The sequence below is a fragment of the Muscardinus avellanarius genome (genome assembly GCF_963383645.1).
Source record: "Muscardinus avellanarius genome assembly, chromosome: 1".
Classification (NCBI taxonomy): Eukaryota; Metazoa; Chordata; class Mammalia; order Rodentia; family Gliridae; genus Muscardinus; species Muscardinus avellanarius.
The window spans coordinates 158,534,542-158,559,433 of NC_137786.1; the positions used below are offsets into that span (position 1 = coordinate 158,534,542).

At 44.3% G+C, this 24,892-nt stretch overlaps 1 protein-coding gene and 1 pseudogene across 2 annotated transcripts in view; one reads left to right on the forward strand and one right to left on the reverse strand.

Annotated features, from left to right (window-relative positions):
* Positions 1-4,222: 4,222 nt before the first annotated feature.
* On the forward strand, positions 4,223-5,887 carry LOC308268924 (protein Red-like; annotated as a pseudogene). The gene has a single exon. The product of its transcript is annotated as a protein Red-like (transcript).
* Positions 5,888-18,162: 12,275 nt separating this feature from the next.
* The window catches only part of PANX1 (pannexin 1), a gene marked incomplete at both ends in the record, with an annotated part of 49,123 nt that continues 42,393 nt past the window's right edge, over positions 18,163-24,892 (reverse strand). Inside the window, 3 exons of the mRNA XM_080693091.1 lie at positions 18,163-18,242; positions 19,183-19,841; positions 22,077-22,300. Of these exons, the coding sequence (XP_080549217.1) occupies positions 18,163-18,242; positions 19,183-19,841; positions 22,077-22,300 (963 nt within the window). The remainder of the gene's footprint in view (positions 18,243-19,182; positions 19,842-22,076; positions 22,301-24,892) is intronic.

The window sequence follows — 24,892 nt, forward strand, 5'->3', positions numbered from 1 at the left end:
TAATATGTAGATGACCTTTTATTTTATAGTCCCTCCATGGAAGTGTCCAAATGGCACACTGCCCTTCTCCTTAATTTCCTTGGAAGCAGGGGTTACAGGGTGGCCCCACATAAAGCCCAGTTATCAGTGCCTGAGGTGTGGTATCTAGGCCTACATCTCACCCCAAACACCCAAGGACTAACTGTTGACCGGGTCAAGGCCTTAAGAGACTTGCAGCTGCCCATCTCAGCTGACCAGATCCAATCTTTCTTGGGTTTTATAGGATTTTTCCAGCACTGGATCCCCAATTTCGCCATTCTAGCTAAGCCACTACATGAGGCAATTAAGGAAACCCCGGTTGGCCTCCTCACTTCACCCTTGGTCATTCGCTGAGCCTTCTTGGCTCTCCAGGAAGCCCTCCTTAAATCCCCTCCCTTGGCGCTCCCCGATCCCACTAAAGCCTTATTGTTATATATTGATGAGAGGCAATGGATAGCCATAGGAGTGCTCACTCAACCCCTGGGACCAACCCAGGCACCAGTGGCCTATTTATCTAAACAGCTTGACCTTACCACTCATGGGTGGCCACCCTGCATCAGGGCTCTGGTGGCAGTAGCCACGCTTGTTGGGGTGTATGCATACAGCGCCTAAAGAGATGCAGCCTCCCTTGGCCTGAGCGGCCTGCAGGCTAAGGCAAAGCTTTAGGTAAAGTTTAAGAACTTCCGCAGTAAAATGATTCAGCAGAAAAGGGGCTAAGATGGCGCCTGGAGGAAGCTACGAAGGCGTGGTTTCCCCATTCGTTATGGGTGGGGAGACTGAGCAGTTTTTCCCTTTTTACCTTTAAAGGAGCTTCCGCACACATGATTGCTCATGTACTGGCCTGGGATTGGCTGTGAACTACGTGCTAGTGATCTTTATCCCAATAGGTTAGACTATTTCCCCATGGAAATTACCCTCATGGTTTTGTGCTATGTATATGTTGCTTGGAGAGGAATAAACGAGACTTTGCTTGACATATCTCCTGGCTCCGTGTGGTGATTGGGCCGTTGGTACTCATCATCTCATCAAGCCCTGCCGCTGTCGGGCTGGATCCCGACACACGCTCACAAAAGAGGCTCTTAAAATTTGTCTCCAGAGCCAGGCATGGTGGCGCATGCTTGTAATCCCAACATTTGGGATGCTGAGACCAGAAGATCGCAGTTCACGGACAGCCTCAGCTACTAAGTGAGGCCCTCTGCGACTCAGTGAGACCCTGTTTCAAAATAAAGAATAAAAAATTGGGCAGGGGGTGTAGCTCAGAGGTTGAATGGCCCTGGGTTCCATCCCCAGACCCTCAAAAAAAAAAAAAAAAAAAGAAAAAAATTTGTCTCCAAATGCCCCTGCAGGTTTTTTCCCCATATAGACTCCAGGATTTAGTCTCTCCTCAAGCACTCCCTCTTCTGTCACCTTCTCGCATTCAGGAACTTTATTTATTGCTCACGGAAAATCCAGATGTTAAACTGTGTCATTCCCCGGCCCTTAACCCAGCCACTCTTACCAGTGAGCCAGGGTTCAGTCCCTGATTTGTATTCACTTAATGATGTTCACTCATGTGTTGATATAATTGAAGCTTTAGCTAAACCTTGGGCAGACCTCTAGGACACCCCCCTTCTTAATCCAGATGTTATTTATTTTGTTGATGGAAGCTCTGTTACTGATTCCAGAGGTAAGAAAAGGGCAGTCTATGTAGTGGTCACCCTAACTCAAGTCATTGAGGCTGCCAGGTTACCAGATGGTACTACCTCTCAAAAGGCTGAACTGATTGCCCTAACTTGAGCTTTACACGTGGCAAAAAACAAGCAGGTAAACATATATACCGATTCTAAATATTCATTTTTAATAGCATATTGCCATGCCTCAATTTGGAGAGGGGATTTCTCTCCACAAAGGGTTCACCCATTGTTAATGCCACCTTGATTAAAAGGCTCCTAGACTCCCTTTCTTTACCATCTGAGCTGGTCATCATCCACTGTGAGGGCCACCAGACAATACAGGAAGACAGCAGACACAACAAGCTCAACCTGTTCTATGCTCAAATATCATCCCTCAGTTTGGACTCCCTAATTCCTTACAGTCTGATAACGGACCAGCTTTTATTTCTAAGGTTACTCAACAGGTGGCACAAGCTCTTGGCATTTCATGGAAGTTCCACATCCCATATCAACCACAGTCATCAGGAAAGGTAGAAAGAATGAATGGGATCCTTAAAAACAACCTAACAAAACTCTCTCTAGAGCTGCGAGTATCATGGCCTGAACTCCTGCCACTAGCTCTGGCCCATATGAGAGTCACCCCTCGAAGCCCCACCTTTATGAGCCTCTTTGAATTGCTATATGGTTGCCCTTTCCTGATTAATTGCACTCTCCCTTCGGATGCCCCTCCTTTGTCTTCCTATCTCTCTTACTTGTCTTTTCTCAGGCACCTTCTTAGGGAACACGCTGACCACTATCTTCCCCAACCTGGGACTGAAGAAGCAGCTCCACACCCTGCAGTCAAGGCCCTTAAGCCAGGGGATCAAGTCCTCCTCAAGTTGCTTCAACCAAAACATCTCCAACCACGGTGGACTGGGCCCTTCACAGTGATCCTCACCACACCTACTACAGCCAAACTACTGGGGGACCCCAACTGACATCATCTTACCTGGATTAAAAAGGCTCTGTTACAACAGTCCCATGACAAATTCTCTTGCACGGTGTTGGGGCCTACTAAGCTTCATTTTTCTCGGCATAATTCTCTTTGATGTTTTTATTTTAGCAGGTCCACTTGTTTACATACTATGGTGCCCTCCCTCTTCGGATGCCAAACTGCCATAACGCTTCATCTGCTAAAGTCTCCTTAAGCACACATTACCGACCTGTCCAGGGTAACCTCTGACTCACGCTGCAGCCATACTCCCACCTGCCCACTTCTGGAGGACCCAACCTCTCCTGGCCGAGGGGCCCTCTTACGATGCCCCTTGACAGCAGAAAGTAGTTTAAGATTTGAATCTCCACCCATTATCAAAAGGCCAGGATGACAAGTCAGGTCCCTCCCCCTCCTCGAGGAGGTGGAACCCTGGAGAAGGAACAAGAGACTACTAGGCGATATAGCGAGGCAGGCAATATCGCGAGAGAAGCAACATTCCCACGCATAGTCCCACCCCCAAGATGTATGCCTTAAAAAGAAAGGCATTTTCCCTCCAGCCTCAGAGGGGCCCACAGGTCTCCCGGAGGTCCAACCCCCATCCCCGAGAGGACCACATTAAAACTCTTACCATGCTTCCTGGTCTCTCTCGTCTCTTTACTGCATGCACCTAACACTAGGCTACCTGCACCAACTTGATCATTCTTGGGGGTGACTCACTGGCTTGGTTAGGAGCCCAGTGTCCCACCTGATGTGCTACACAAAGACTGCTCCAGGGCTGAGAGAAGGATCCACCATCTGGCATAAACAGCAGGGCCAGAAGCAGGCATATTACAGTGGAAAAAGTCCTGGGCAGAAAGCCAGTGACCTGGGGTCTTATCTACTGTCCTCCTCCCCTCTTTGGGCCTCACTATCTCTGGCTCTGACAGGAAGAGGTAGGCTGGCAGGGCTCTTACCATGGGACTTTACAGAGAAGAAAGATAAATGGAAGGGAGTTTGTGAGAAGTAGGAATTGCTGACTTAACTAGTCTCCATCTTCAGGAAGAGCTCAGAACCAGTTGCCCAGAAAGAAATGACATTTACTAAGCACTGTGTTAGTGATTTGCGTTTATGCTCATTTGTGGAATCCTCAAGCTTTTCGCAATAGTATTCAGCAATAAAAAGGAACAAACTATCGATATATACTTGTAAGGATAGGTTGTTAAGGGCATTATGCTAAGTGAAAAAAGTCAATCTCAAAGGATTATATGTTTTATGAGTCCGTCCTATAGTATTCTCAAAATGACATAATTATAGAGCTGGAGAACAAATTAGTGGTCGCCAGAAATGAGGGATAGGTTATGGGTGGGGGCATGAATATAAAGGAGTCGCATGAAGGAGTTTTGTTGTTGTTTGTTCAGCTTTGGTATTGAGGATTGAACCCATGGACATTCAACCTCTGAGCTACACTTCTAGTCCTTTTATTTTTTATTTCAAAACAGAGTCTTATTTTCTGAGGTGTACAGTGTGAAAAGGGTCGTCGCTGCCATTTTGTTTTTGGATTTGTTTTGGCACTTCCTTACGTTGAAAGACTGCGGACAAAATGCCGGAGCGAGATAGCGAACCATTCTCTAACCCTTTGGCCCCAGATGGCCACGATGTGGATGATCCTCACTCCTTCCATCAATCAAAACTCACCAATGAAGACTTCAGGAAACTTCTCATGACCCCGAGGGCTGCACCTACTTCTGCACCACCTTCTAAGTCACGTCACCATGAGATGCCAAGAGAGTACAATGAGGATGAAGACCCAGCTGCACGGAGGAGGAAAAAGAAAAGTTATTATGCCAAGCTACGCCAACAGGAAATTGAAAGAAAGAGAGAACTTGTAGAGAAGTACCGGGACCAAGCCAAGGAACAGAGAGATGGTGTGAACAAAGATTATGAGGAAACTGAGCTGATTAGCACCACAGCTTACTACAGGGCTGTGGGCCCCACTGCTGAGGCAGACAAGTCAGCTGCAGAAAAGAGAAGATCCAGGAGTCCAAATTCTTGCGTGTTGACATGGAACATACCCATTTGGTGAAAGGCTTGGATTTTGCTCTGCTTCAAAAGGTATGTGCTGAGATTGCCAACAAAGAGAAAGAGGAAGAAGAACTGATGGAAAAACCCCAGAAGGAAACTAAGAAAGATGAGGATCCTGAAAATAAAATTGAATTTAAAACACTCTTGGGCCGCAACATTTGCCGCATGCTTTTCAAGAGCAAAGCATGTGAACAGAATGAGCTTTTCCTGCCAGGCCGCATGGCCTATGTGGTAGACCTGGATGATGGGTATGCTGATACAGATATTCCTATTACTCTCCTCCGCAACAAGGCTGATTGTCCCACCATGGAGGCCCAGACTACACTGACCACAAATGACATTGTTATCAGCAAGCTCACTCAGATCCTTTCATACCTGAGGCAGGATACCTGTAACAAGAAACTCAAGAAGAAGGATAAAGGGAAACTGGAAGAGAAGAAACCTCCTGAAGCCAACATGAACATTTTCAAAGACACTGGGGATTATGTCCCCTCCACAACCAAAACACCTTGGGACAAGGAGCAGGAGAGATACCGGAAACGGGAACGTGATCCGGAGAGAGACAGAGACTGGGACCGAGAACAGGAGTGAGAAAGAGATCGGGAGCAGGAGCGAGAGTGGGACCACGAGAGAGAGGAAGGAAAGAAGAGGCACAGCTCCTTTGAGAAGCCAAAAGTAGATGATGAGCCCATGGACGTTGACAAAGGACCTGGGTCTGCCAACGAGTTGATCAAGTCTATCAATGAAGTTTGCTGGGTCTGCTGGCTGGGAAGGCACAGAATCACTGAAGAAGCCAGAAGACAAAAAGCAGCTGGGTGATTCCTTTGGCATGTCCAACAGTTATGCGGAGTGCTACCCTGCCACGATGGATGACATGGCTGTAAATAGTGACGAGGAGATGGATTATAGCAAAATGGACCAGGGTAACAAGAAGGGCCCCTTAGGCCGCTGGGACTTTGATACCGAGGAAGAATACAGTGAGTATATGAATAACAAGGAGGCTTTGCCCAAGGCTGCATTCCAGTATGGTATCAAGATGTCTGAAGGATGGAAAACCAGATGCTTCAAGGAAACCATTGACAAGGCAGAGCTTGATCGCCAGTGGAAGAAGATTAGTGCAATTATTGAGAAGAGGAAGAAGATGGAAGCTGATGGGGTTGAGGTGAAAAGACCAAAATACTAATTACTCTCCAGTTCCAGTGTAGATTCCTCACATGGATGTTTTCCTTACTACTTTTTACAATTCCTAGAAAGATTGCAAGGTGGTTTTTGTAAATGTATATAAACTTTTCTTGTATAATCAGTTGGTTCCATTAAAATTGGTTAACCTGCAAAAAAAAAAAAGAGTCTCATTAAATTGCCGAGACTGTCCTCAAATTTGTAATCCTCCTGTCTCAGTCTCCCAAGTACTGGGATTGCAGGTTTACAGGTGTCATGAGGGAGTTTTTCTGTAGTGATGAAGTTTGTAATCTTGATTGTGGTGACTGTCAAACAAATCCATATGTGTGATAAAATTGCATATGCATACACACACACACAAAAAAAAATTCATGTAAAACTAGTCAGATTTGAATAAAGTCTGTAGATTGGACCAGTGGCTTTGATAGTGTATTAAAGTTATATTTTACCATTGAAGGAAGCTGGGTGTAGAACAGAGGGAACCTTTCTGTCCCTGATTTGCTATTTTTGCAACTATTTATTTATTCATACTTACTTCAAAATTAAAAGTGAAATATAATGCCTATGAAATGCCATCTCACTCTATAGCTGGAAGGCCTGAGATCACAGAAGTCCTATAGGGTCATAAATCTGAATAGGAAAGTTAGGGTGTGTGTGTGTGTGTGTGTGTGTGTGTGTGTGTGTGTTTGGGTGGGGGATACTGGAGATTGAATCCAGAGGCATTCTACCTCTGAGCTACACATCCTCAGTCCTATTTTATTTTTTATTTTGAAGCACTGTTTTACTAAGTTGTGGAGGGCTGTGAACTTGCGATCCTCCTATCTCAGCCTCCCAAGTACTGAGATTACAGGTGTGTGCCACCACACCCTGCAAAAGTAAGGATTTGATTCCGTTTCTCCTCTGAATCAAAGTTGTAAGCTTTTCTCTCTATCTTGGCTGTGCAAAGGAGCTGCCAGAAACTGGCCTCACAGTCTCAGAATATCCACTTTGTCCTCTAAAGGTTTCTCTCTGAAGCTGTCTAGTCCTAATCCTGCCAAGAAAGCACATGGGTGTGACTTATCCCCACCTGGGTAGTGGAATTTATGACAGCCAGCTCATTCTGGAGGGACATTTCTGCAATGTGCTCTTAATATACTCTGGCTAAAGGATTAAAGAAGGAGACTGAGTGCCTGTGCTTGCTCTCAGAGAAGCGACACATTCCATCGGCCACACACTGGCTTTCTTATGTCTCCCTTCTTAGGTCTCCTCAGCTTGCTGTGTGCTCAGCAGTTGGTTAGATAAGTTGGGGTGGCATGGTTGACAGATTCTTTTCTTGACCAATCTTTAGTCAGCTTCCTTGCTAAACCTTCTCTTAGACCTATCTGTGAACTTCCTTATAAGATCTGTTTTTTTTTTTAAAATCAAGGACCCTGCTAAATCAGTTTAGCAAGAACCCTCTGCCATCAATGTCTCATCACCCTCCATATTTTACCAGGTTCGTCATCCTTCACCATCTCTTGGAGATGTCTGATCACCTGGCCTGTCTTCAGCAAGAATCCTATTAGGTTGGTTGAGCCGAATTGCCCTTCCCTCCCATCACCTCCCACCACTGGCACCTACCCTGCCTCTCACCTATGTATTCCTGGTTGACTGTACTGTACTTGGAAGCTGAGCCCAATCTCCCACTAAAAATTGCAAGGGTCCTTATACCTTTGCAATGGTCCTGAATAATTTTGAATTTTTTGAGTCTACAAAGAAGGTACTAGGACAAGATGCTTATATTTAACAGAGCTTCTAATGTGTCTGATAAGAACAAGGACAAGTAGCAAACAAACAAATAAACGCACAAACAACACATAAGGCAGGATAGTGGGGGGGCTGAGGAAGCAGCTGCCAGCTCTTAGCAGCAGCTCTTACTCTAGACTGAAGCTGCTTCAAAGCAGGAGGTGTTTGATGAGCATCTCACCATGAGCAGGTGGTAAGTACTCACAGACTTGTTGGGTTTTAAGATAACAGACAATATGCTCCCTGTTAATTAATTCTGTGCAGAGGGACAGATAATCTTTCAGAAGGGAAATACTTCTTATAGGCAGAGACTCCCACGCCAAAATAAAGACACAGATAAGAGAGATTAAAGTGTCATGTCATTCAGTGGGAGGAAACACACATAGAACAGACTCTTGTGACCTACCCTGTTAATATAGTAGCCACTAGTCAAATGTGACCACTGGTGCTTTAAATGAAATGTGCTGTAAGTAAAAAAAAAAAAAAAAAAAAAAAAAAAAAACCACATAAAGAATTTTAAAAATTAATTAAAAAAATGTAATAGGGCCGGACGTGGTGGCGCATGCTTGTTATCCCCACGCTTGGGAGGTGGAGACAGGAGGATCGCGCAGGTTCGAAGCCAGCCGCACTGGCTTAAGAGACCCTGTTTCCAAATAAAAAGTATAAAATAGGTCTGGGCGTGTAGCCCGGAGGTAGAAGGGTTTCCAGGAACCCCAATACTACCAAAAAAAAAAGAAAGTAATATATCTTAATGTTTCTTCTATTGATTACATGTTATATTCTGGATATAGTAGGGCAGTTAAAATAATTAATTTTACTGTTTCAGCTAGTGCTCTTAGCACTGTGATATGAACATCTGACACACAAATCTTAGAAGAATTTTATTTGCTCACAGTTTTGAAGATTTCCTGTATGATGCCCAAGAAGTGGACAGCATGGTAGTAGTTGGAGGCAGGGAGGGAGGGAGGGAGGGAGGGAGGGAGGGAGAGAGAGAGAGAAGAGAGAAGAGAGAAGAGAGAAGAGAGAAGAGAGAAGGGAGGAGGGAGAGAGAGAAAGGAGAGAGAGAGAAAGAAGAGAGGAGAGAGAAGAGAGAGAGAGAGGAAAGAGAGGGAGAGAGGGAGAGAGGTAATGAGAGAGAGAGAAGAGAGGAGAGAGAAGAGAGAAGAGAGAAGAGAGAAGAGAGAAGGGAGGAGGGAGGAGGGAGAGAGAAAGAAGAGAGAGGAGAGAGAGAGGAGAGAGAGAGGAAAGAGAGGGAGAGAGGGAATGAGAGAGAGAGAAGAGAGGAAAGAGAAGAGAGAGAAAGAAGAGAGAGAGGAGAGAGAGAAGAGAGAAAGAAGAGAGAGAGGAGAGAGAGAAGAGAGAAAGAAGAGAGAGGAGGGGAAAGAGAGGGAGAGAGGGAGGGAGGGAATGAGAGAGAGAGAAGAGAGAGAAAGAAGAGAGAGGAGAGAGAAGAGAGAAAGAAGAGAGAGGAGAGAGAAGAGAGAGAGGAGAGGAAAGAGAGGGAGAGAGGGAGGGAGGGAGAGAGAGAGAAGAGAGAAAGAAGAGAGGAGAGAGAAGAGAGAGAGGAGAGGAAAGAGAGGGAGAGAGGGAGGGAGGGAGAGAGAGAAGAGAGAAGAGAGGAGGGAGAGAGAGAAAAAGAAGAGAGAGGAGAGAGAGAAGAGAGAGAGAGGAAAGAGAGGGAGAGAGGGAATGAGAGAGAAGAGAGAGAAAGAAGAGAGGAGAGAAAGAAGAGAGAGGAGAGAGAGGAGAGGAAAGAGAGGGAGAGAGGGAGGGAGGGAGGGAGGGAGGGAGAGAGAGAGAGAGAGAGAGAGAGAGAGAGAGAGAGAGAGAGAGAGAGAGAAGGGAAGGGAAGGGAAGGGAAGGGAAGGGAAGGGAAGGGAAGAGAAGAGAAGAGAAGAGAAGAGAAGAGAAGAGAAGAGAAGAGAAGAGAAGAGAGATTGTGTACGCACTTTGGTCCGCTCATGGTGACAGGGGAGAGACACTCGAGAGAGAAGAGAGGAGAGAGAAGAGAGAGAGAGGAGAGAGAAAGAAGAGAGAGGAGAGAGAAGAGAAAGAGGAGAGGAAAGAGAGGGAGAGAGGGAGGAGAGAGAGAGAGAGAGAGAGAGAGAGAGAGAGAGAGAGAGAGAGAAGAGAAGAGAAGAGAAGAGAAGAGAAGAGAAGAGAAGAGAAGAGAAGAGAAGAGAAGAGAAGAGAAGAGAAGAGAAGAGAGAGATTGTGTACGCACTTTGGTCCGCCATGGTGACAGGGGAGAGACACTCAGACCCTCCCCTAGGGACCCTCCTCCAAGAGCCAACTCCCACCTTCAAACACGACTGTCTTGCCTAACACATGAGGCTTGGGCGGCATTTTAAATCCAAACCTAACATACTCATTTCATTTTTCATGTGGCTGAAAAGATTTTAAATTACTTCTATGTCTCACATTACATTCTGTTGTCCTGACTGTCCAAGACCATCCCAGTTCTTTCTACAGTTTTTCTTTGACTCCCCTTAGCAACAGCCATCATTTTGGGCAATTTCTTTCTTCCTGAGATGAAGATTCCCTCCTCTCAAGGGGCGATATTATTTATGAAGTACTTAGCGAGATGGTATGAAGTCTCAAGCGTCCCCGTAGTTCACAATGCTTCCTTTGTAGGAGGCCGTCTTGATACTGAAAATGAACAAATGAGATGAATGTTAAAATCTTTTAGTCTTTTTACCTCTCAAAATTACCGTCAGAACATTTCCTTTTATATTCCTGAAGTTTCCATGGAAGCTCGGGTTGTATTGGACAATCTTTGCTTCCTGAGGTAATGAATATTTCATTCTGGGGGACTTGGAAGTGACTTTCAATAGCACTTTAGCTCTGGTTTTTTAATTTCCATGTAAAAGATACATTGAAATAGGGTTCGTGGAAAATATATTTTTGGTTTCCTTCATTCACAGGCTTGTCTTGCTTCAAAGTTCCCTGAGAGTCCTGCCCCATTTCTAGTGAACCACCAAAAAACAGTGTTCCTGCCGGGCGTGGTGGCGCATGCTTGTAATCCCCGTGCTTGGGAGGCTGACACAGGAGGATCACACAGGTTCAAAGCCAGCCTCGGCTACTTAGTGAGGCTCTCAACAACTTAGCGAGACCCTGTTTCTAATAAAATATAAAATAGGTCTGGGAATATAGCCCAGAGGTAGAAAGCCTCTGGGTTCCACCCCCTGTGCCACCAAACAAAACAAAACAAAACAAAACAAAAAGTGTTCCTGGTTTTTCCACTACAATTTCAAGGAGAAGACACAAGAGCACTGATATTATTTGAGAAGAGAAGAAGTAGGATTCAAACCTGCAAATTCTCAATTTCACAGCTTAGTTACTATAACTCAGTTTTATCTGGAGGGGCCCAGAGCTGTAGGCCCTGGCCAGCAGCCTTCAGCTGAGCATCCCTCTCCTTCCCTGGGTAGTGGAAGGAGAAGGGCATGGGGATTGTCACAGAATGAGGCTCTTTCTTGGCTGGACACAAATTATGAACAGAAAAGGGGTGACTGTTCTTACTATGATGGCATCAATACCTCAAGTCAATAGTCCATCCAACTGCATTCAAATAAGGTGGTATATGTTAGAACCCCTAGAAAATAAAATGAAGCTTGCCACGCAGGTTTCAGGTGGCATGGATGTAGATGGGAGAAACCTCTGCCAAGCAGTTACTTATTACTGTTCCCAAAAGACCCTCATTTAGTCCTCCATGCCTAAAGTGGGGAAGGAGCAGGGGGATAAGGTATACTCAGCCATCTGGAACTGGGCAAATTGGAAGGAGTGCAGTGAACACAGATGACTGGCCTGGGAGAGTTCATTTCTAATCCGATGTTCCCTCTGCACTGGGCATCCTCAGAAGGCACTCAGTAGGGATGGGGGCACAAGCCATAGGCACTGGGCTAGGTGCTGGGAGTACAGGGATGATGAACACACAGGCCTGTGCGGGGGCCTGTCAGTCTAGTGGGAGGGGCAGACAAAGCCAGTGTGGTGCTGCAGAGTGCTGAGCACAGGCAGTGTGCAGTGGTAAGCAAGGGAGAGACATCGCAGTCCAGGCAAGGAAGGGAGAGCTTGAGGAATTCCCATAGGGGATGTTGGAGCTGACTTCTGAATAGAATGGGAAAAAGGGGACAGTAAAGATGGAAAAAGCAGAGAGGCCTTTATGGAACAGTGTATATAGTTGTAGGAGACAGGAGAGAAGGGGCCAGGTGCTATCCCTGAAGAGGTGGGCGCTAGAGGAGGGGGGTTGGTATGGTTGAGACTACAAATTGTGGTTTTTTTTTTTATACTCTGAAATTCAGGATCCTGGGGGGCTTAAAAGTGGTGGTGGAAGGAGTGGTAGGGAGAGTTGGCATCTTCAGATTTCCATTCTAAAAAGTCTAATGAAAGCAATATGGAAGGAACTCAGGAGAGAAGAAACAAGGCTCTGGAAGAAAAGCATTGTGAATGGAGACTTCAGAATATGGAGAAGGGTGAGGAATGTAAGAAATAAAAAATATATATTTTCTTTCGAATTAGTAAATTACATGAAAGTATATTTCTATCTTGTAATTGTAGCTTAAGCATTCACTTGTAACTATTGCCTAGGTCTATTATGTAACTTATGTACCAGTTTGTTCCAATGGTGTGTGTACCTTAAACTTTGCAGTGAACCAATCAATGCAGAGTAGACCCTAAGCCATGCTTTGTCTGTTCTAGCAGTGAGCCAATCAATGCAAACTGTACCTTAAGACTTTGTATCCATGTCAAAACTATGCTTCCAATTGTACCAGTGAATAGCCGTTGGAGCAGAGTTATGAACCCAAGCCCTCCCGAAATCGGTGAGGGGCAGGATCCTGTTAGGGATAAAAGTCAAGCATGTTGAGCATGCTTGTTCATCAGCCTTTATGTCTGTTGTACACATTTCTGCAGAAGCAAATTGTCTTGCCAAGTTACTTCCGATTTTATGAGTTTTTATTTGCAGCTTCCCTAGAATCCGTTTCTAACAAGCAACCAATCTGGAGACAGACAGTGTTGGTTTCAGAATAACTTCTGTGGCAGATGGCTCTTAAGGTGCCCCCCATGCTTCCCCTGATGTTCTTGCTCTACACAGTCTCCTCCTTTTGAGTGAGGGTAGAACTTCTGACGTGCTTCTAGTCACAGAAAATGGCAAAGATAAAGAGGTTTTGCATATGTAATAGTAAAGTCCCAAATCAGTTGATTTTGAATAGAACAAAATAAATTCTGCCAACAACCCAAGGCAGCTTCGAAGCAGCAGCTTTCCTATTACTGAATCTCTAGACAAAACATGCTGATGTTGATTGCAGCCTGAGACCCTGGAGGAGGGTCCAGCTAGGCTCTGTCTAAATTCATGACTCAGAATACTTCAAGAAGCATGTTGCCTCGAGCTACCAAGTTTGTAGTAATTTGTGGAGCAACAGAAAAGGAATACATCTCAAATTTCTTGGATTTGCCATCTTGGGGAAGCTAGGAAGCAGGGCACAGTGGTGATAATCGACACTACCATTTATGGAGTACCTAGTATATGCTAGGCACTATACTAAGATCTTGCATGACTCTGGTTTATTACCTACAACAGTAAATTGCATGAACTAGCCACCATACAAAGGGGTTTTCTTGATAGGTGGGGCAGGACAACTCATGCTTAGCAGCATATGGCCCCTATTCCTTCTTTCCCAAGCCCAGACAAACAATTCTCCACCAGAGAGCAAATGCTATCTGCTTTAGAAATCCCTGTGTCTGTGGACCCTTAATCAAGTACGTTTGCCTTTAGTTACTGCCACCTGGATTTTAGCAGGTACCATGGAGTGCACTGGATTTCTCGCACCCAGCAGAGAAGGAGCCTTGAGACATTTCAAGACTCCTTTCTGATCCTATCTTCTAAGAAACAACTCTTAAATGGAACGCAAGAAATACTAAGACACTTTTTATTACTTGGAGGAGTTTTATTTGGGTGGACACCACAGTACAGAACTAGAACACTGTTTCACCTTTGTCTACATACAGCAGCCTTGGCTCTTAGCCCAAACCAACAGGATCAACAGGCAGAGCCTGGCCATGTGATGTACATGGAACTCCACCAAAATGCCATGCTTCTGAAACTCTCATGTTGTTTAAAAAGTCATCTTCTGACACCATCATTTGTTCTCATCTTCAGATCTTTGGAGAATAAAAATCCAAGATGTTTTTAATTTTCAAACTTGTTCTTAACCTGTCGGCAGCGTTCTTACCAAATGACATAGCCAAACGTATACACTATTCCTTCTAAAGTCTTTAAGAAATTTTTGTCATTAAAAAGAACTTAGCTTACATGTACAGCACCACTTTATTGAATACCATTAAATTGCAATTATCGGGTTTTAAAAAAAGCCAACTTGTGAAAGAGGCTGATTGTTTCAGATGTTACAGGAAACGCTGTAGAATCCTACCAAGATATTCCTTCTCTAGTGGACAGGTGGGAAACAACACTTGAGGATAGAAGAAACTTCCATAACTTTTGGGAACCCGAAGAACAATTACGGATCAAACTGCATGCTTTAGTGATGAAGTATTTTTACAGTTAAAGGAGGACCCAGAAACACAATACATTTAATTTAAAGTGGGCAAGGAAACCAAGCACGAATTAACATCTATTATATTCCACACATGACACAATAGCAACTTTGTCAATCTTTTACAAAGGTTTCCCTGTCCTTGTGAAAAATAGGGCTCAAATGCCAATGGGTTGTCCAAAAGGAGCCATTTCATCTCAGTGCCTTCAGATAAAACCTCAGTTACTGGTAATTGCACATTTCAGTCCACATCTCCTTTCAAGAGATTTATTCCAGGGAATTACTGAGATTAGGACCTTTAAAACTTCAATTTCCCTAAGTCACTGCAAGACACTGAACTTGTATTGAACTTGGAAAGTGGTCATGACTCATTCCACAATTATAAGCTACGGACTGTTACTACCTAGCTACTCATTTGCAGAAATACTTCTACCTACAGGCTAAATAAGGGACTGCGGAGGCCTGGGTACCTTTAAAATTCAACCAGCTGCCAATGAGCTAGAATTTATCCTCAGTGAGTATTTACAGGACGCCTTGGGCATGTCAACCAGGGTTCCAGGTGCTGAGGATACAGCAGTGGATGAGAACTCTCACCTTCCCAGCTCTTCTATATACCCTGGGTTGACATATGCAAAATAAAGCAAACACAAATGCCTTTTGAAAAAGATGTAACAATCTGCCTCTAACAGGTAAAAACTGTCACAGGAACGAATGCCACAGTGGCCCAGCCACCCCCACCCCAGTTCACGCTGCTATGGGAGGGGTATAGAGTAAACAGCTAGTTTTTACACGCAAAACCAACATGCAAACCAGACCCACTGAACTGGTGGAAGTTTCTGGTGTTCCCCCAGTACAACTATAAAGTAGGATGACACACTTTATACACGGTACGCCTGTCCCTCCTCTCCACACTCCCATGAGGATGATCGGAGACAATTCACTTGGAAAGAAGCTAACAAGATGTCAGCCTTGTGCCCTGGGAGAAAACAGCCGTCAGCATTGGCTGCCTGGCCATTCCAGGCCCGCCGCTGTCCACGTGCTCTTTATCAGCTTGGTTCAGTCTGGCGCTAGGAAATGAAGGTAGTTACTCAAAAAGTAAAGGTAGCTTAAAAGTATGCAAAGGTGACTTAGTTAAGCAAACATGCAGCTGAGTCTTAGGCTGGAAAAAGTAGCTTCTTACAGGAGGCAGACCCATTTTCCAGCTGTTAGAGCACAGTTATTTAATGTCAGATACTCAGATCGGAATCTCAAGTGTATTTAAAATGGTGTCTAATCCTACAAGGATTTTTATGAGTCTAAGAGGGTTTTGAAAACATTTGCAAGGGTGCTTTTAACCTCCAGATCATAACAACTTTTATACTGGAGGCCTCTGCTTGTCCCTTGGTACAATTGAAGGTATGCTGGAACACTGCTTCCTCAAGACCTGTGCTACCCCCAGAACTACTGCAGTGAGTCTGGTTCAGTAGCCACAGAGTGGCTCCCATGGGAGACATGAGCCAGAATCAAAGTCTGTAACACTGGATTAGTCATTTAAGATCTGTCTGTGCCCTTCATAAAGCAGAGTGTTTATCACAGCATTCTTCCTCGCCCCCCGGAACTGGCTCCTCAAAAGTAGTCCCTTAAGCTCGGAACTCAGAGGATGGAAGAATCAACTTTCCAGGGCAAAATGTATCTCCAGGTATTCATACCAACCTTTTGGAGCTGCAACTGTTGTTCATCAGCAATTCCACGCACCAACAGGCTTGTTCCCCTGCTCTCTTACAAAGAAAGGTACAGAAGGCAGCCACAGCCCTGACTGTCTATCTATGATATTATTTTGCCTAAACTTCAACTGAGAGGATTGGCTAGAGAACCTTAAGAGACTCATCTCCTTCTAGGAAAAATAATAGACTCTTAAAATCAGCAGCTACAGAGCTATAGGGGAGAGAAAAAATATGTTTTCCAAAAACATAGAGCACTTGTTAATTTTCTGATGAGGTACTTTATTGTGGGTACTTTTTTTGTGTGTACTTTCTCATCTTAGTACCTGTCTATGTCTCTGCAGCCTTCTACTAGACTCCAAAGTCCTCAAATATGGAACCTACCTATTTATGTCTGCACGGCCAAGGCCAAGTGTAACTCCTGAGACATGGAGGCCCTGTTGGGGCCCAGAGAGTGAGAACGGGAAAATGAAGAGAAGCAGAGGCCACAGATCCCAATTACACAAACTCCGATCAAAGGATCACATGTGGTAGGGCTGAGAGAGTTCCTGGTCTCCTAAAATATCCATTTTTACCACATAAAACATAAATTAGGAGAAGTCTACGGGGAAGATGAAGCTTTAAAAAAACATATCCTAGAAAAATATATTTTAAAACTCTTCAAATTTTCAAAAAAATTAAGAGTAGAGTCTTATGATGAATATTTCAGATACAGCAATATAAAGGTATAGAAAAATCAATTTAGGTCATTGCCATTTCTAAGTCACACTATAATTCAATAATACTAAATATCATGTAATAGAGATTATTTAAAGCACCTGATTATATTCTTGATACCTATCACTAGCTTTCCATCTCAGGAACTGTCATAGAAGTACAAATAAAATCTGCTTTTTTGTATATTCTGAGAGGTAGAGAGCAGTTTACATAACTTCTGCTCTTCACCAAAATGCTATTAAGTAAACTTCCCCTAAGGGTCAAAAGTAAACTTTGAGTTTCCTGAGGATTATTCACCTAAGCAAGCATTAACTTTTTAAGAATGAAAATGGGAAGGACCACAGATATTAGAAGCTTTTTATATAAAATGCGAACACTGGATACATACACATAGTCAAAATTGTGGATAGCTTTTAACATATTCTGAGTCAGCCTTAAATGTTTACGAAATGATGCTTATATTCGTCATTTCCATCCATTTGCAACATTTACTTTATAATTCTCCATCAGTGCTAGCATGTCCTTCCCAAGTGACCTCAATTCTGACACTGTGTGGATTAAAATACATTTTTAGAAGCTGTACTTAAACATAAACAAAGTAAACTGCTAAGATGTTCTGGCTCTAAGAACATCACAGGGCAAATGTCACTCATGCACTCTGATCACATTAGGAGAAGTGCCCCTTTGTCAACATTCTGGTGTTCTATTAATGTGCTTAAGTGAAATTCACATGCCTGTGTTCTGTTAATGTGTTTAAGTAAAATCCTGCTTCAAATGCCTTTTATGACAAGTTCTTTGGAGGTGACTGAATTAACTTCTGTAAATTCAGATTTCCCCATTGGGCTCCTTTTCTTGAAGCCTTCTTTCTTGAAGTCACTGTGGTATTGACAGAATGTTCCTTATATTCTATCTTGTCAACTGAGTTTTCAGTGAGAGCAGCGCAGGGGCCGCCACACTTCAGTGATGCTGTAGCCGTGGCTGGAGGACTGCAGCTAGCGGGGCTGACAAGTGACGGTGCAAGGAGGGCCCTGGTGTGTGGTGTGGGAGCCGCAGCACCAGATTCACCCCAGCTGAACAGGTCAGCTATGGGAAAGGCTTTTCCTGTCTGACAGTCAGTCAGAGCACACAAGAGATTCATATTAAATCATATTCTGATTATCACTAGTTCATAAAACAAACCTCCCAAGGGGCTCGCTTTCTGGTAGCTGTGGGTCTTGTCATATAATGAAACAGAAAGGTATTTCTCCAAGGCCCTAAAAGGCTTTCTGCTGTTACTAATCCGTCCCCATTTCACCGATGAGGACTAAGCACATATATACTGGCTATAGTCTACTTATCTCCATGTGGCTTCTTGTAGGAAGTTCATACAAGATGTTCATTCTTCCATAACATTCCAGTGACTTTTATGTTTATTAGGGACTCAGTAAGATATGTTCAAGGTCTCTACCAAGAACCATTTACTGTAAATCCGCTGTGAACCCAACTCGGGTGCTTTAGCCAAACTTAATGAGTCACAGAAGTCAGAGATTTAAAGTTCAAGAACAAAATCATCAGCAAGAAGAATTCAGAAGTCTCTGTCGAGCATTCTTCTCTTCACTACCGGCCTTAGTTCCACTGTGTATCTCTAAATCTGTCAAAAATGAAAACACATATTTATAACAGAGGTATAGCAGGAAGTCTCAGCACGAATCGACTTCTCTTCTGCTAAAAAGTCCTTTTCATCGACTTTGCCTTACCACGATTTGCCTAATTCCAAAATACAGTGAGGTTAGATCAAGGCAACAACTAAATCAATAAACTTGCAATCCCTTTTAAAAGAAAAAGATCAGGAAGGATGACCCATGCTTGTAATCCCAGTAACTTGGGAGGCTGAGATGGGAGAACTGGGGGTTTGAGGACAGCCTCAGCAACCTAGTGAGACACTATTTCAAAGCAAAAAATTTTGATTTGTTTGCTGGGGTGTAGCCCAGAGATAGAGCAGCACTCCTGTTCAATCCTCAGTACCAATAAAAAATAAAAAGTCAGAGAACAACATACAAAGCAATCAGAAATATATAGAGAAAATCCTATAAGTTAAGACAAATGTAAGAAAGATAATGAGGAGGGGTGCTAGAACAAGAGGCAGAGTATCAAAGAGAGGGAAAGAGGGCTAGAGAAGGAAGACAGAGCTACCAGAAAAAGCACGGTTTTCCCTTCTTTAGAAATTCAAGATAGCACGCCAGGCGTGGTGGCGCACACTTGTAATCCTCGGTCTTGGGAGGCGGAGACAGGAGGATCTCGTAGGTTCGAAGCCAGCCACGCTGGTGTAAGAGACCCTGTTTCAAAAATATAAAATAGGTCTGGGAGTGTAGCCCGGAGGTAGAAGGACTTCCAGGAACCCCAGTACCACTAAAAAAAAAAAAAAAAAAGAAAAAAAGAAATTCAAGATAGCACCAATTTGTTCCCTCTCTCTCCAGGCTTGGGTCTCCCCCTCCCCCTAGAAGCACACTAGGGCAATGGTTCAAATGATGGGCAGCGTAGCTGCAAAGGCAGGCTGTGGGTTCCCCAGCCTGGCTCTCAGGCTGACCTACCTTTGAGCTCTGTCATCCCGCCACCCTGCTCCTTCCCCTTGGTCTCGGCTGGCATGGGAGTTTTGCCGTCAACAATGTCCGTCTTGATAGTGCCGAGGTTGGTCAGCAGCAGCATTGGGTCGATGCCCTGACCACTGCTCTTAATATTCTCCAGTACCTTAAGGCACTTGTACGACTTGAGCTCACTTATATTCTCTTCCAAGAAAAGATTGTAGAGGCTCAAGTCGTTGTACCCTTCAGATTTGAAATGTAGAACGTCAAACGTGGGCAGGATTTCGTACACTTTGAGCACATCGGTCTTCTGTCGGAATGGGACAAAGAGCGTATAGACCACCACGGGGACCAGCAGGGCGTAAACAAGGAGGTTAATGAAGCTGAGCAACTGGAAGACGCCAACCGCGATGAGCTTACACTGGAACCGCTGAGGGACCGCGCTGTCGTTGCGCGGGACGCTCAACTTGATGCTGCACACGAACTCGTCTGAGAGCGAGGACAGGCTGAAGTAATAGCTCAGGTGGATGCAGGCTAACAGGATGATCGCGAGCGATATCAGCCGGCAGCCGAGGTACTTCACGATCAGATTATTAGAGGTCTTCTTTGTCTTTAAGTACTGCTCCACAATTGGGTACTTGAAGTGGCTCTCAGATATCTCCCACAAACTAGAAAGAGTAAAGGAAAACAGAGGAAGATAGAGTAGACCCTCACCAAGACCATCAGATATGAAAGACATAAAAATATCTATAAAAACTTCAAGCACCTATACTTATCTTCCTTACTAACTTGGAGAGCGCTAGGGAATAAAATCAGGTTTTTGAAAAAAAGAGGAAGAAAAGGAATAAGGAAAATACTTTCCACCTTTAAAATTTAAAGGTCTTATTCATTAAATGACTTAATATTTAAAATTCTTAGAACAGTGCTGGGCATTCAGTGTTAAATGTCTGTTAAGTAAATTATGTTTCTTATTAGAAACTGCTGCTTAAAAAAAAAAAGTCAGGTGTGGTGGTGCATGCTTGTAATCCCAGCATTTTGGGAGGCTGAGACAGGAGGATTGCGGTTTGCAGACAGCCTCAGCTACTTAGTGAGGCCCTGTTTCAAAATAAAGAATAAAAACAGAGCAGAGGGTGTAGCTTGGAGGTAGAATGCCCCTGGGTTCTATCCCCACACCCTCAAAAAAAAAAAAAAAAGCCTCCAATTTTCCACTAAAGTATATAAAATATGGTAATAATTGTTCAGCTAGGTGTGGTGGCCCCTGACTGTAATCCCAGTACTTGGAGACTGAGACAGGAGGATTACAGGTTCAAGGACAGCCTCAGAAACATAACACAGCTCTCAGCAACCTAGTGAGACCCTGTTTCAAAAATAAAAAGACTAGTTGGGTGTGATGATGCACACTTGTAATCCCCGCGCTTGGGAGGCTGAGACAGGAGGATCGCACAGGTTCGAAGCCAGCCTCAGCTACTTAGTGAGGCTCTCAGCAACTTAGTGAGACCCTGTTTCCAAAAAAAATAGAAAATAGGTTTGGGAGTATAGCCTGGAGGTAGAAAGCCTCTGGGTTCCACCCCTAGTACCACCAAAAAACAAACAAACAAAAAAACAAAAAAAAAAAGAAAGACTAAAAATTAGGGCCGAGGGTGTAGCTCAGAGGTATAATGCTTTTGGGTTCCATCCCCAGTACCAGACAAATTAGTGAGAATCTATTTCCAAATAAAGTAGGTCTGGGGGTGCACCCTAGAGGTAGAAGGCCCTTGGGTTCCATCTCAAGTAACACACACACACACACACACACACACACACACACACACAATAAATAAATAAATAAATAAATAAATAAATAAATAAATAAATAAAAAAAAAATAAAAGAGCTGGGGGAATAGAGTGGTAGAATACCCCTGGGTTATAAATCTCTAGTACCATGTACATGCATACACACACACACAAATGTTCAACCCAATTAGAACAAATGTATGTTCAATAGAGAAGGGCTGGGATCACTCAGGGGTTGTGGGCAAGGCTGTGGGTCCAACTGACATGGTTCAGGTCCCATCTCTCATAACTACAGGACAGTATTTTTATCTGGAGAAATAAGGTAAAGGGAGGTAAAGAAATACACTTGTTTTAAGAATGTTGATCTGAGGGTTAAATGAAATAATGTGCTAGAAGAATAAAAAACAGTATCTGGGCTATGTTAAGTATTCAAAAAGTTATAGCCGTTAATATTATTGCTACTGTTAAGAACAAGAACGAGACAAAGAACCTGGAAAGGCAATGCACTGCCTATGTGTTGCTCATTTCTCATACATTTTTTTCTCTAAGCTTGATTTTCTTCCTCCGTGCTTTTCCACTAAGGAAGGAGTGGATCCAAGCCAGGAAGCTGCACAAGGCATCTCCACTTGCTTCTCCTATGAGACCTGCACTTACAAAGAGATCTGCGAAATCTCACTCAACAAGGAAAGACATCTTTTTTTTTTTTTTTTTTTTTTTGGTGGTACTGGGGTTCCCGGAAGCCCTTCAACCTCCGGGCTACACTCCCAGACCTATTTTATGTTTTATTTGGAAACAGGGTCTCCTAAGCCAGAGCGCACGGCTGGCTTCGAACCTGCACAATCCTCCAGTCTCTGCCTCCCAAGCGCGGGGATTACAAGCGTGCGCCACCACGCCCAGCAGAAAGACATCTTAATAGGACTGGTGTGGAAGAAATGTATGGGTGAGATGACCTGGGGAGAGCAGGCATTCCTGGCTACCACAGATGGCCACTGGGTTCATGATGTTGCCCCCCCCCCCATACACACACACAAATTACTAGTGATGGGAGCTTGAAGCCCAGACTGGCAGGGGAAGAGCAGAGAGCCTGTATTACAAAACCCGTCCAGCTACCTGCTGGGGTCTAAGTTACCTTTGTCCTACATTTTCATTAACGCCTGGAGCTGGGCAGTTGCCACCTCTGAGGTCAAGGTCACAGGCACTCTTTGCAGCCTTGATTGCTCGGTTGTAAACTTTGTCAAGTTCTTCCATGATGAACTTCAAGTCGGAGCAAAGATGAGGAGCAGCTGCAAATCGCCAGAACAGGGCCGGCAGGTATAGGAGGATGGCAAATAGTAACAGGATGTAGGGGAAAAACTGAAAAACAAGAGAGCAAACCATGGGATTAACCCCTCTACCCCCCCCACCACCATCACCACCACCACTATCACCACCACCATCATCACCATCACCATCACCACCACCATCACCACCATCACCACCACCATCACCACCACCACCATCACCACCATCACCACCACCACCATCACCATCACCACCACCACCATCACCACCATCACCACCACCACCATCACCATCACCACCACCACCATCACCACCACCACCACCACCATCACCATCACCACCACCACCATCACCACCACCACCACCACCACTATCACCACCACCATCACCACCATCACCACCACCATCACCACCATCACCATCACCATCACCACCACCATCACCAACACCACCACCACCATCACCACCACCACCACCACCACCATCACCACCACCACCATCACCATCACCACCACCACCATCACCACCACCACCACCATCACCACCATCACCATCACCACCATCACCACCACCACCATCACCACCACCATGCTAACCTAACCCTGCTAGGTGTGGCTCTCATTTTTCATTTTGAGACAAATGTGCAGGTTACATATGGAAACTGGGCTCATGACTTAATAACTATTGCTTATGGCTATATGTACCTGTCCAGGTGATACGTAGCCCTGGTAACTGCCTTTTAAATTTTGATAGTAATTGGCAACTACATAGTGACTCAGAGTATTTTCTTCCTAATCACAGAAGAAAAAAAATGAAATCACTCCCATGTCCTGTAGAGAAATCTCACAAAGTTTGCAGAGGGCTTCACAAGTTGCTGAGGCTGGCCACGAACCTGCGATCCTCCTGTCTCAGCCTCCCAAGTACTGGAATTACAAGTGTGTGCCACCACGCCTGGCTTGAACAAAATTCCAATTATGAAACAAGTAAATGTCACAACGGTCTTTGTTCTTGTTTATTTAAAAAATATTTATTGTGGTTTTAAGAGGCAACTTGGGTTTAAAGATCTATTCCCCCTTCTTCTGGGAAAATGTCAAAGAAACAACAAACTTCACTCAAAACAAATTAAAAACATTTTGGCTTCAGTGATCAAGTAATTATCCCAATCAGACAGCTGGAATAAGCAGTTAAAATTCACAGGAGTGGAAGAGACTGTTAGTGCTGGAACAGACCCTAACAATGGTCCAAGACCTTCTTTAACAAAGCTGAATAAACTTAAGTCCAGAGAAGCCAAACACCATGGTCAACAGAATGGCGAGGAGGAGCATCTGGATCTGATGCACCTGTGGAGATTCAGAGTCAGGGAGTGTGAGGACGACGTGGAGCCAGGTCCACCTGGTGCCAAGACCACAACTACAGCCAGCTCTGAGCATGCTTTAGCCAGGCTCATGGCCGTGTGCAGTAATATCCTTGGACCTCTGACCTCACTTTCACCATTTAGAAATGGTCATAAAATACAGATGTCCTAAAGATTACATTAAATCATTTATGAACACCTAGATGGGCACCTTTACTTTAGTCCCCATAACAACCCTAGCAAGGTCCGTGTGGACCACGCCATTCTGCGAAGGAGGAGAGGAGGTTCCTAGACCCAGATCACAAAGCCAGTAAGTGAGAGCCAGAATGTGACCCCTGACCTCCCTGACCTCTGACCTCTCTGACCCCAGAGCCAGGCCTTTCGCATCCCCATACATGCCACATGACTTTTACTTCTCTGGCAGACCTCTCTTTACTTTTGAAGTAGTACCTGAAACAGCCCACAATGGTCTTGAGTTGACACAAAATCTCCACCCAAACATCTGTGGGAGAAGGCACCATGGCTCCCACTGTAACTGTAGATACACAGAAAAGCTGCAGAGGCAGTACAAAATGTTCCCATGAACCAACCCTGCACTCATTTACCCCCAATGCAAACAGCTTACATTTCTATGTCAAGACTGAGAACCCAGGGGTGGTGGTGCATGCTTGTAATTCCAAAATTTGGGAGGCTGAGACAGGAGGATCTCAGTTCGTGGACAGCCTCAGCTACTTAGTTAGTGAAGCCCTTTGCAACTCAGTGAGATCCTGTTTCAAAATAAAGAATATAAAACAGGGCTGGGGGTATAGTTCAGAGGTAGAATGCCCCTGGGTTCCATCCTCAGTAACACACACACACACACACACACACACACACACACACACACACACACAGACTGAGAAACTGACATTGATATTGGCTCACCACTGGAACTACACTCCAGATTCTGATCAGATCTCACCAGACTTCCCACTGTTGTCCTCTTTCTGTTTTGAGACCCACAGTAGCTACTTGTCATGCCTCCCTACTCTCTCCACCCCCTATTCTCCATAGGTCTTAGGCTTTGTGAAAGTTCCTCAGTCTTCCCTTGCTTTTCATAGAAATAAGGTTCTTAAGTGCATAGAATAATACATATAGGTTCACAAAAAAATAGATTCCATTTATATAGTTACCAAAATATTAAGAAAAACAAATTTACATGTGTTTTCTTTATTAACACACAGAACAGGATCTAACAGATGGTCTAATAATAATCATAATTTTGAAGTAGTGATGGGTATAAGATATTCCAAGAGATAAAGCTGTGATTT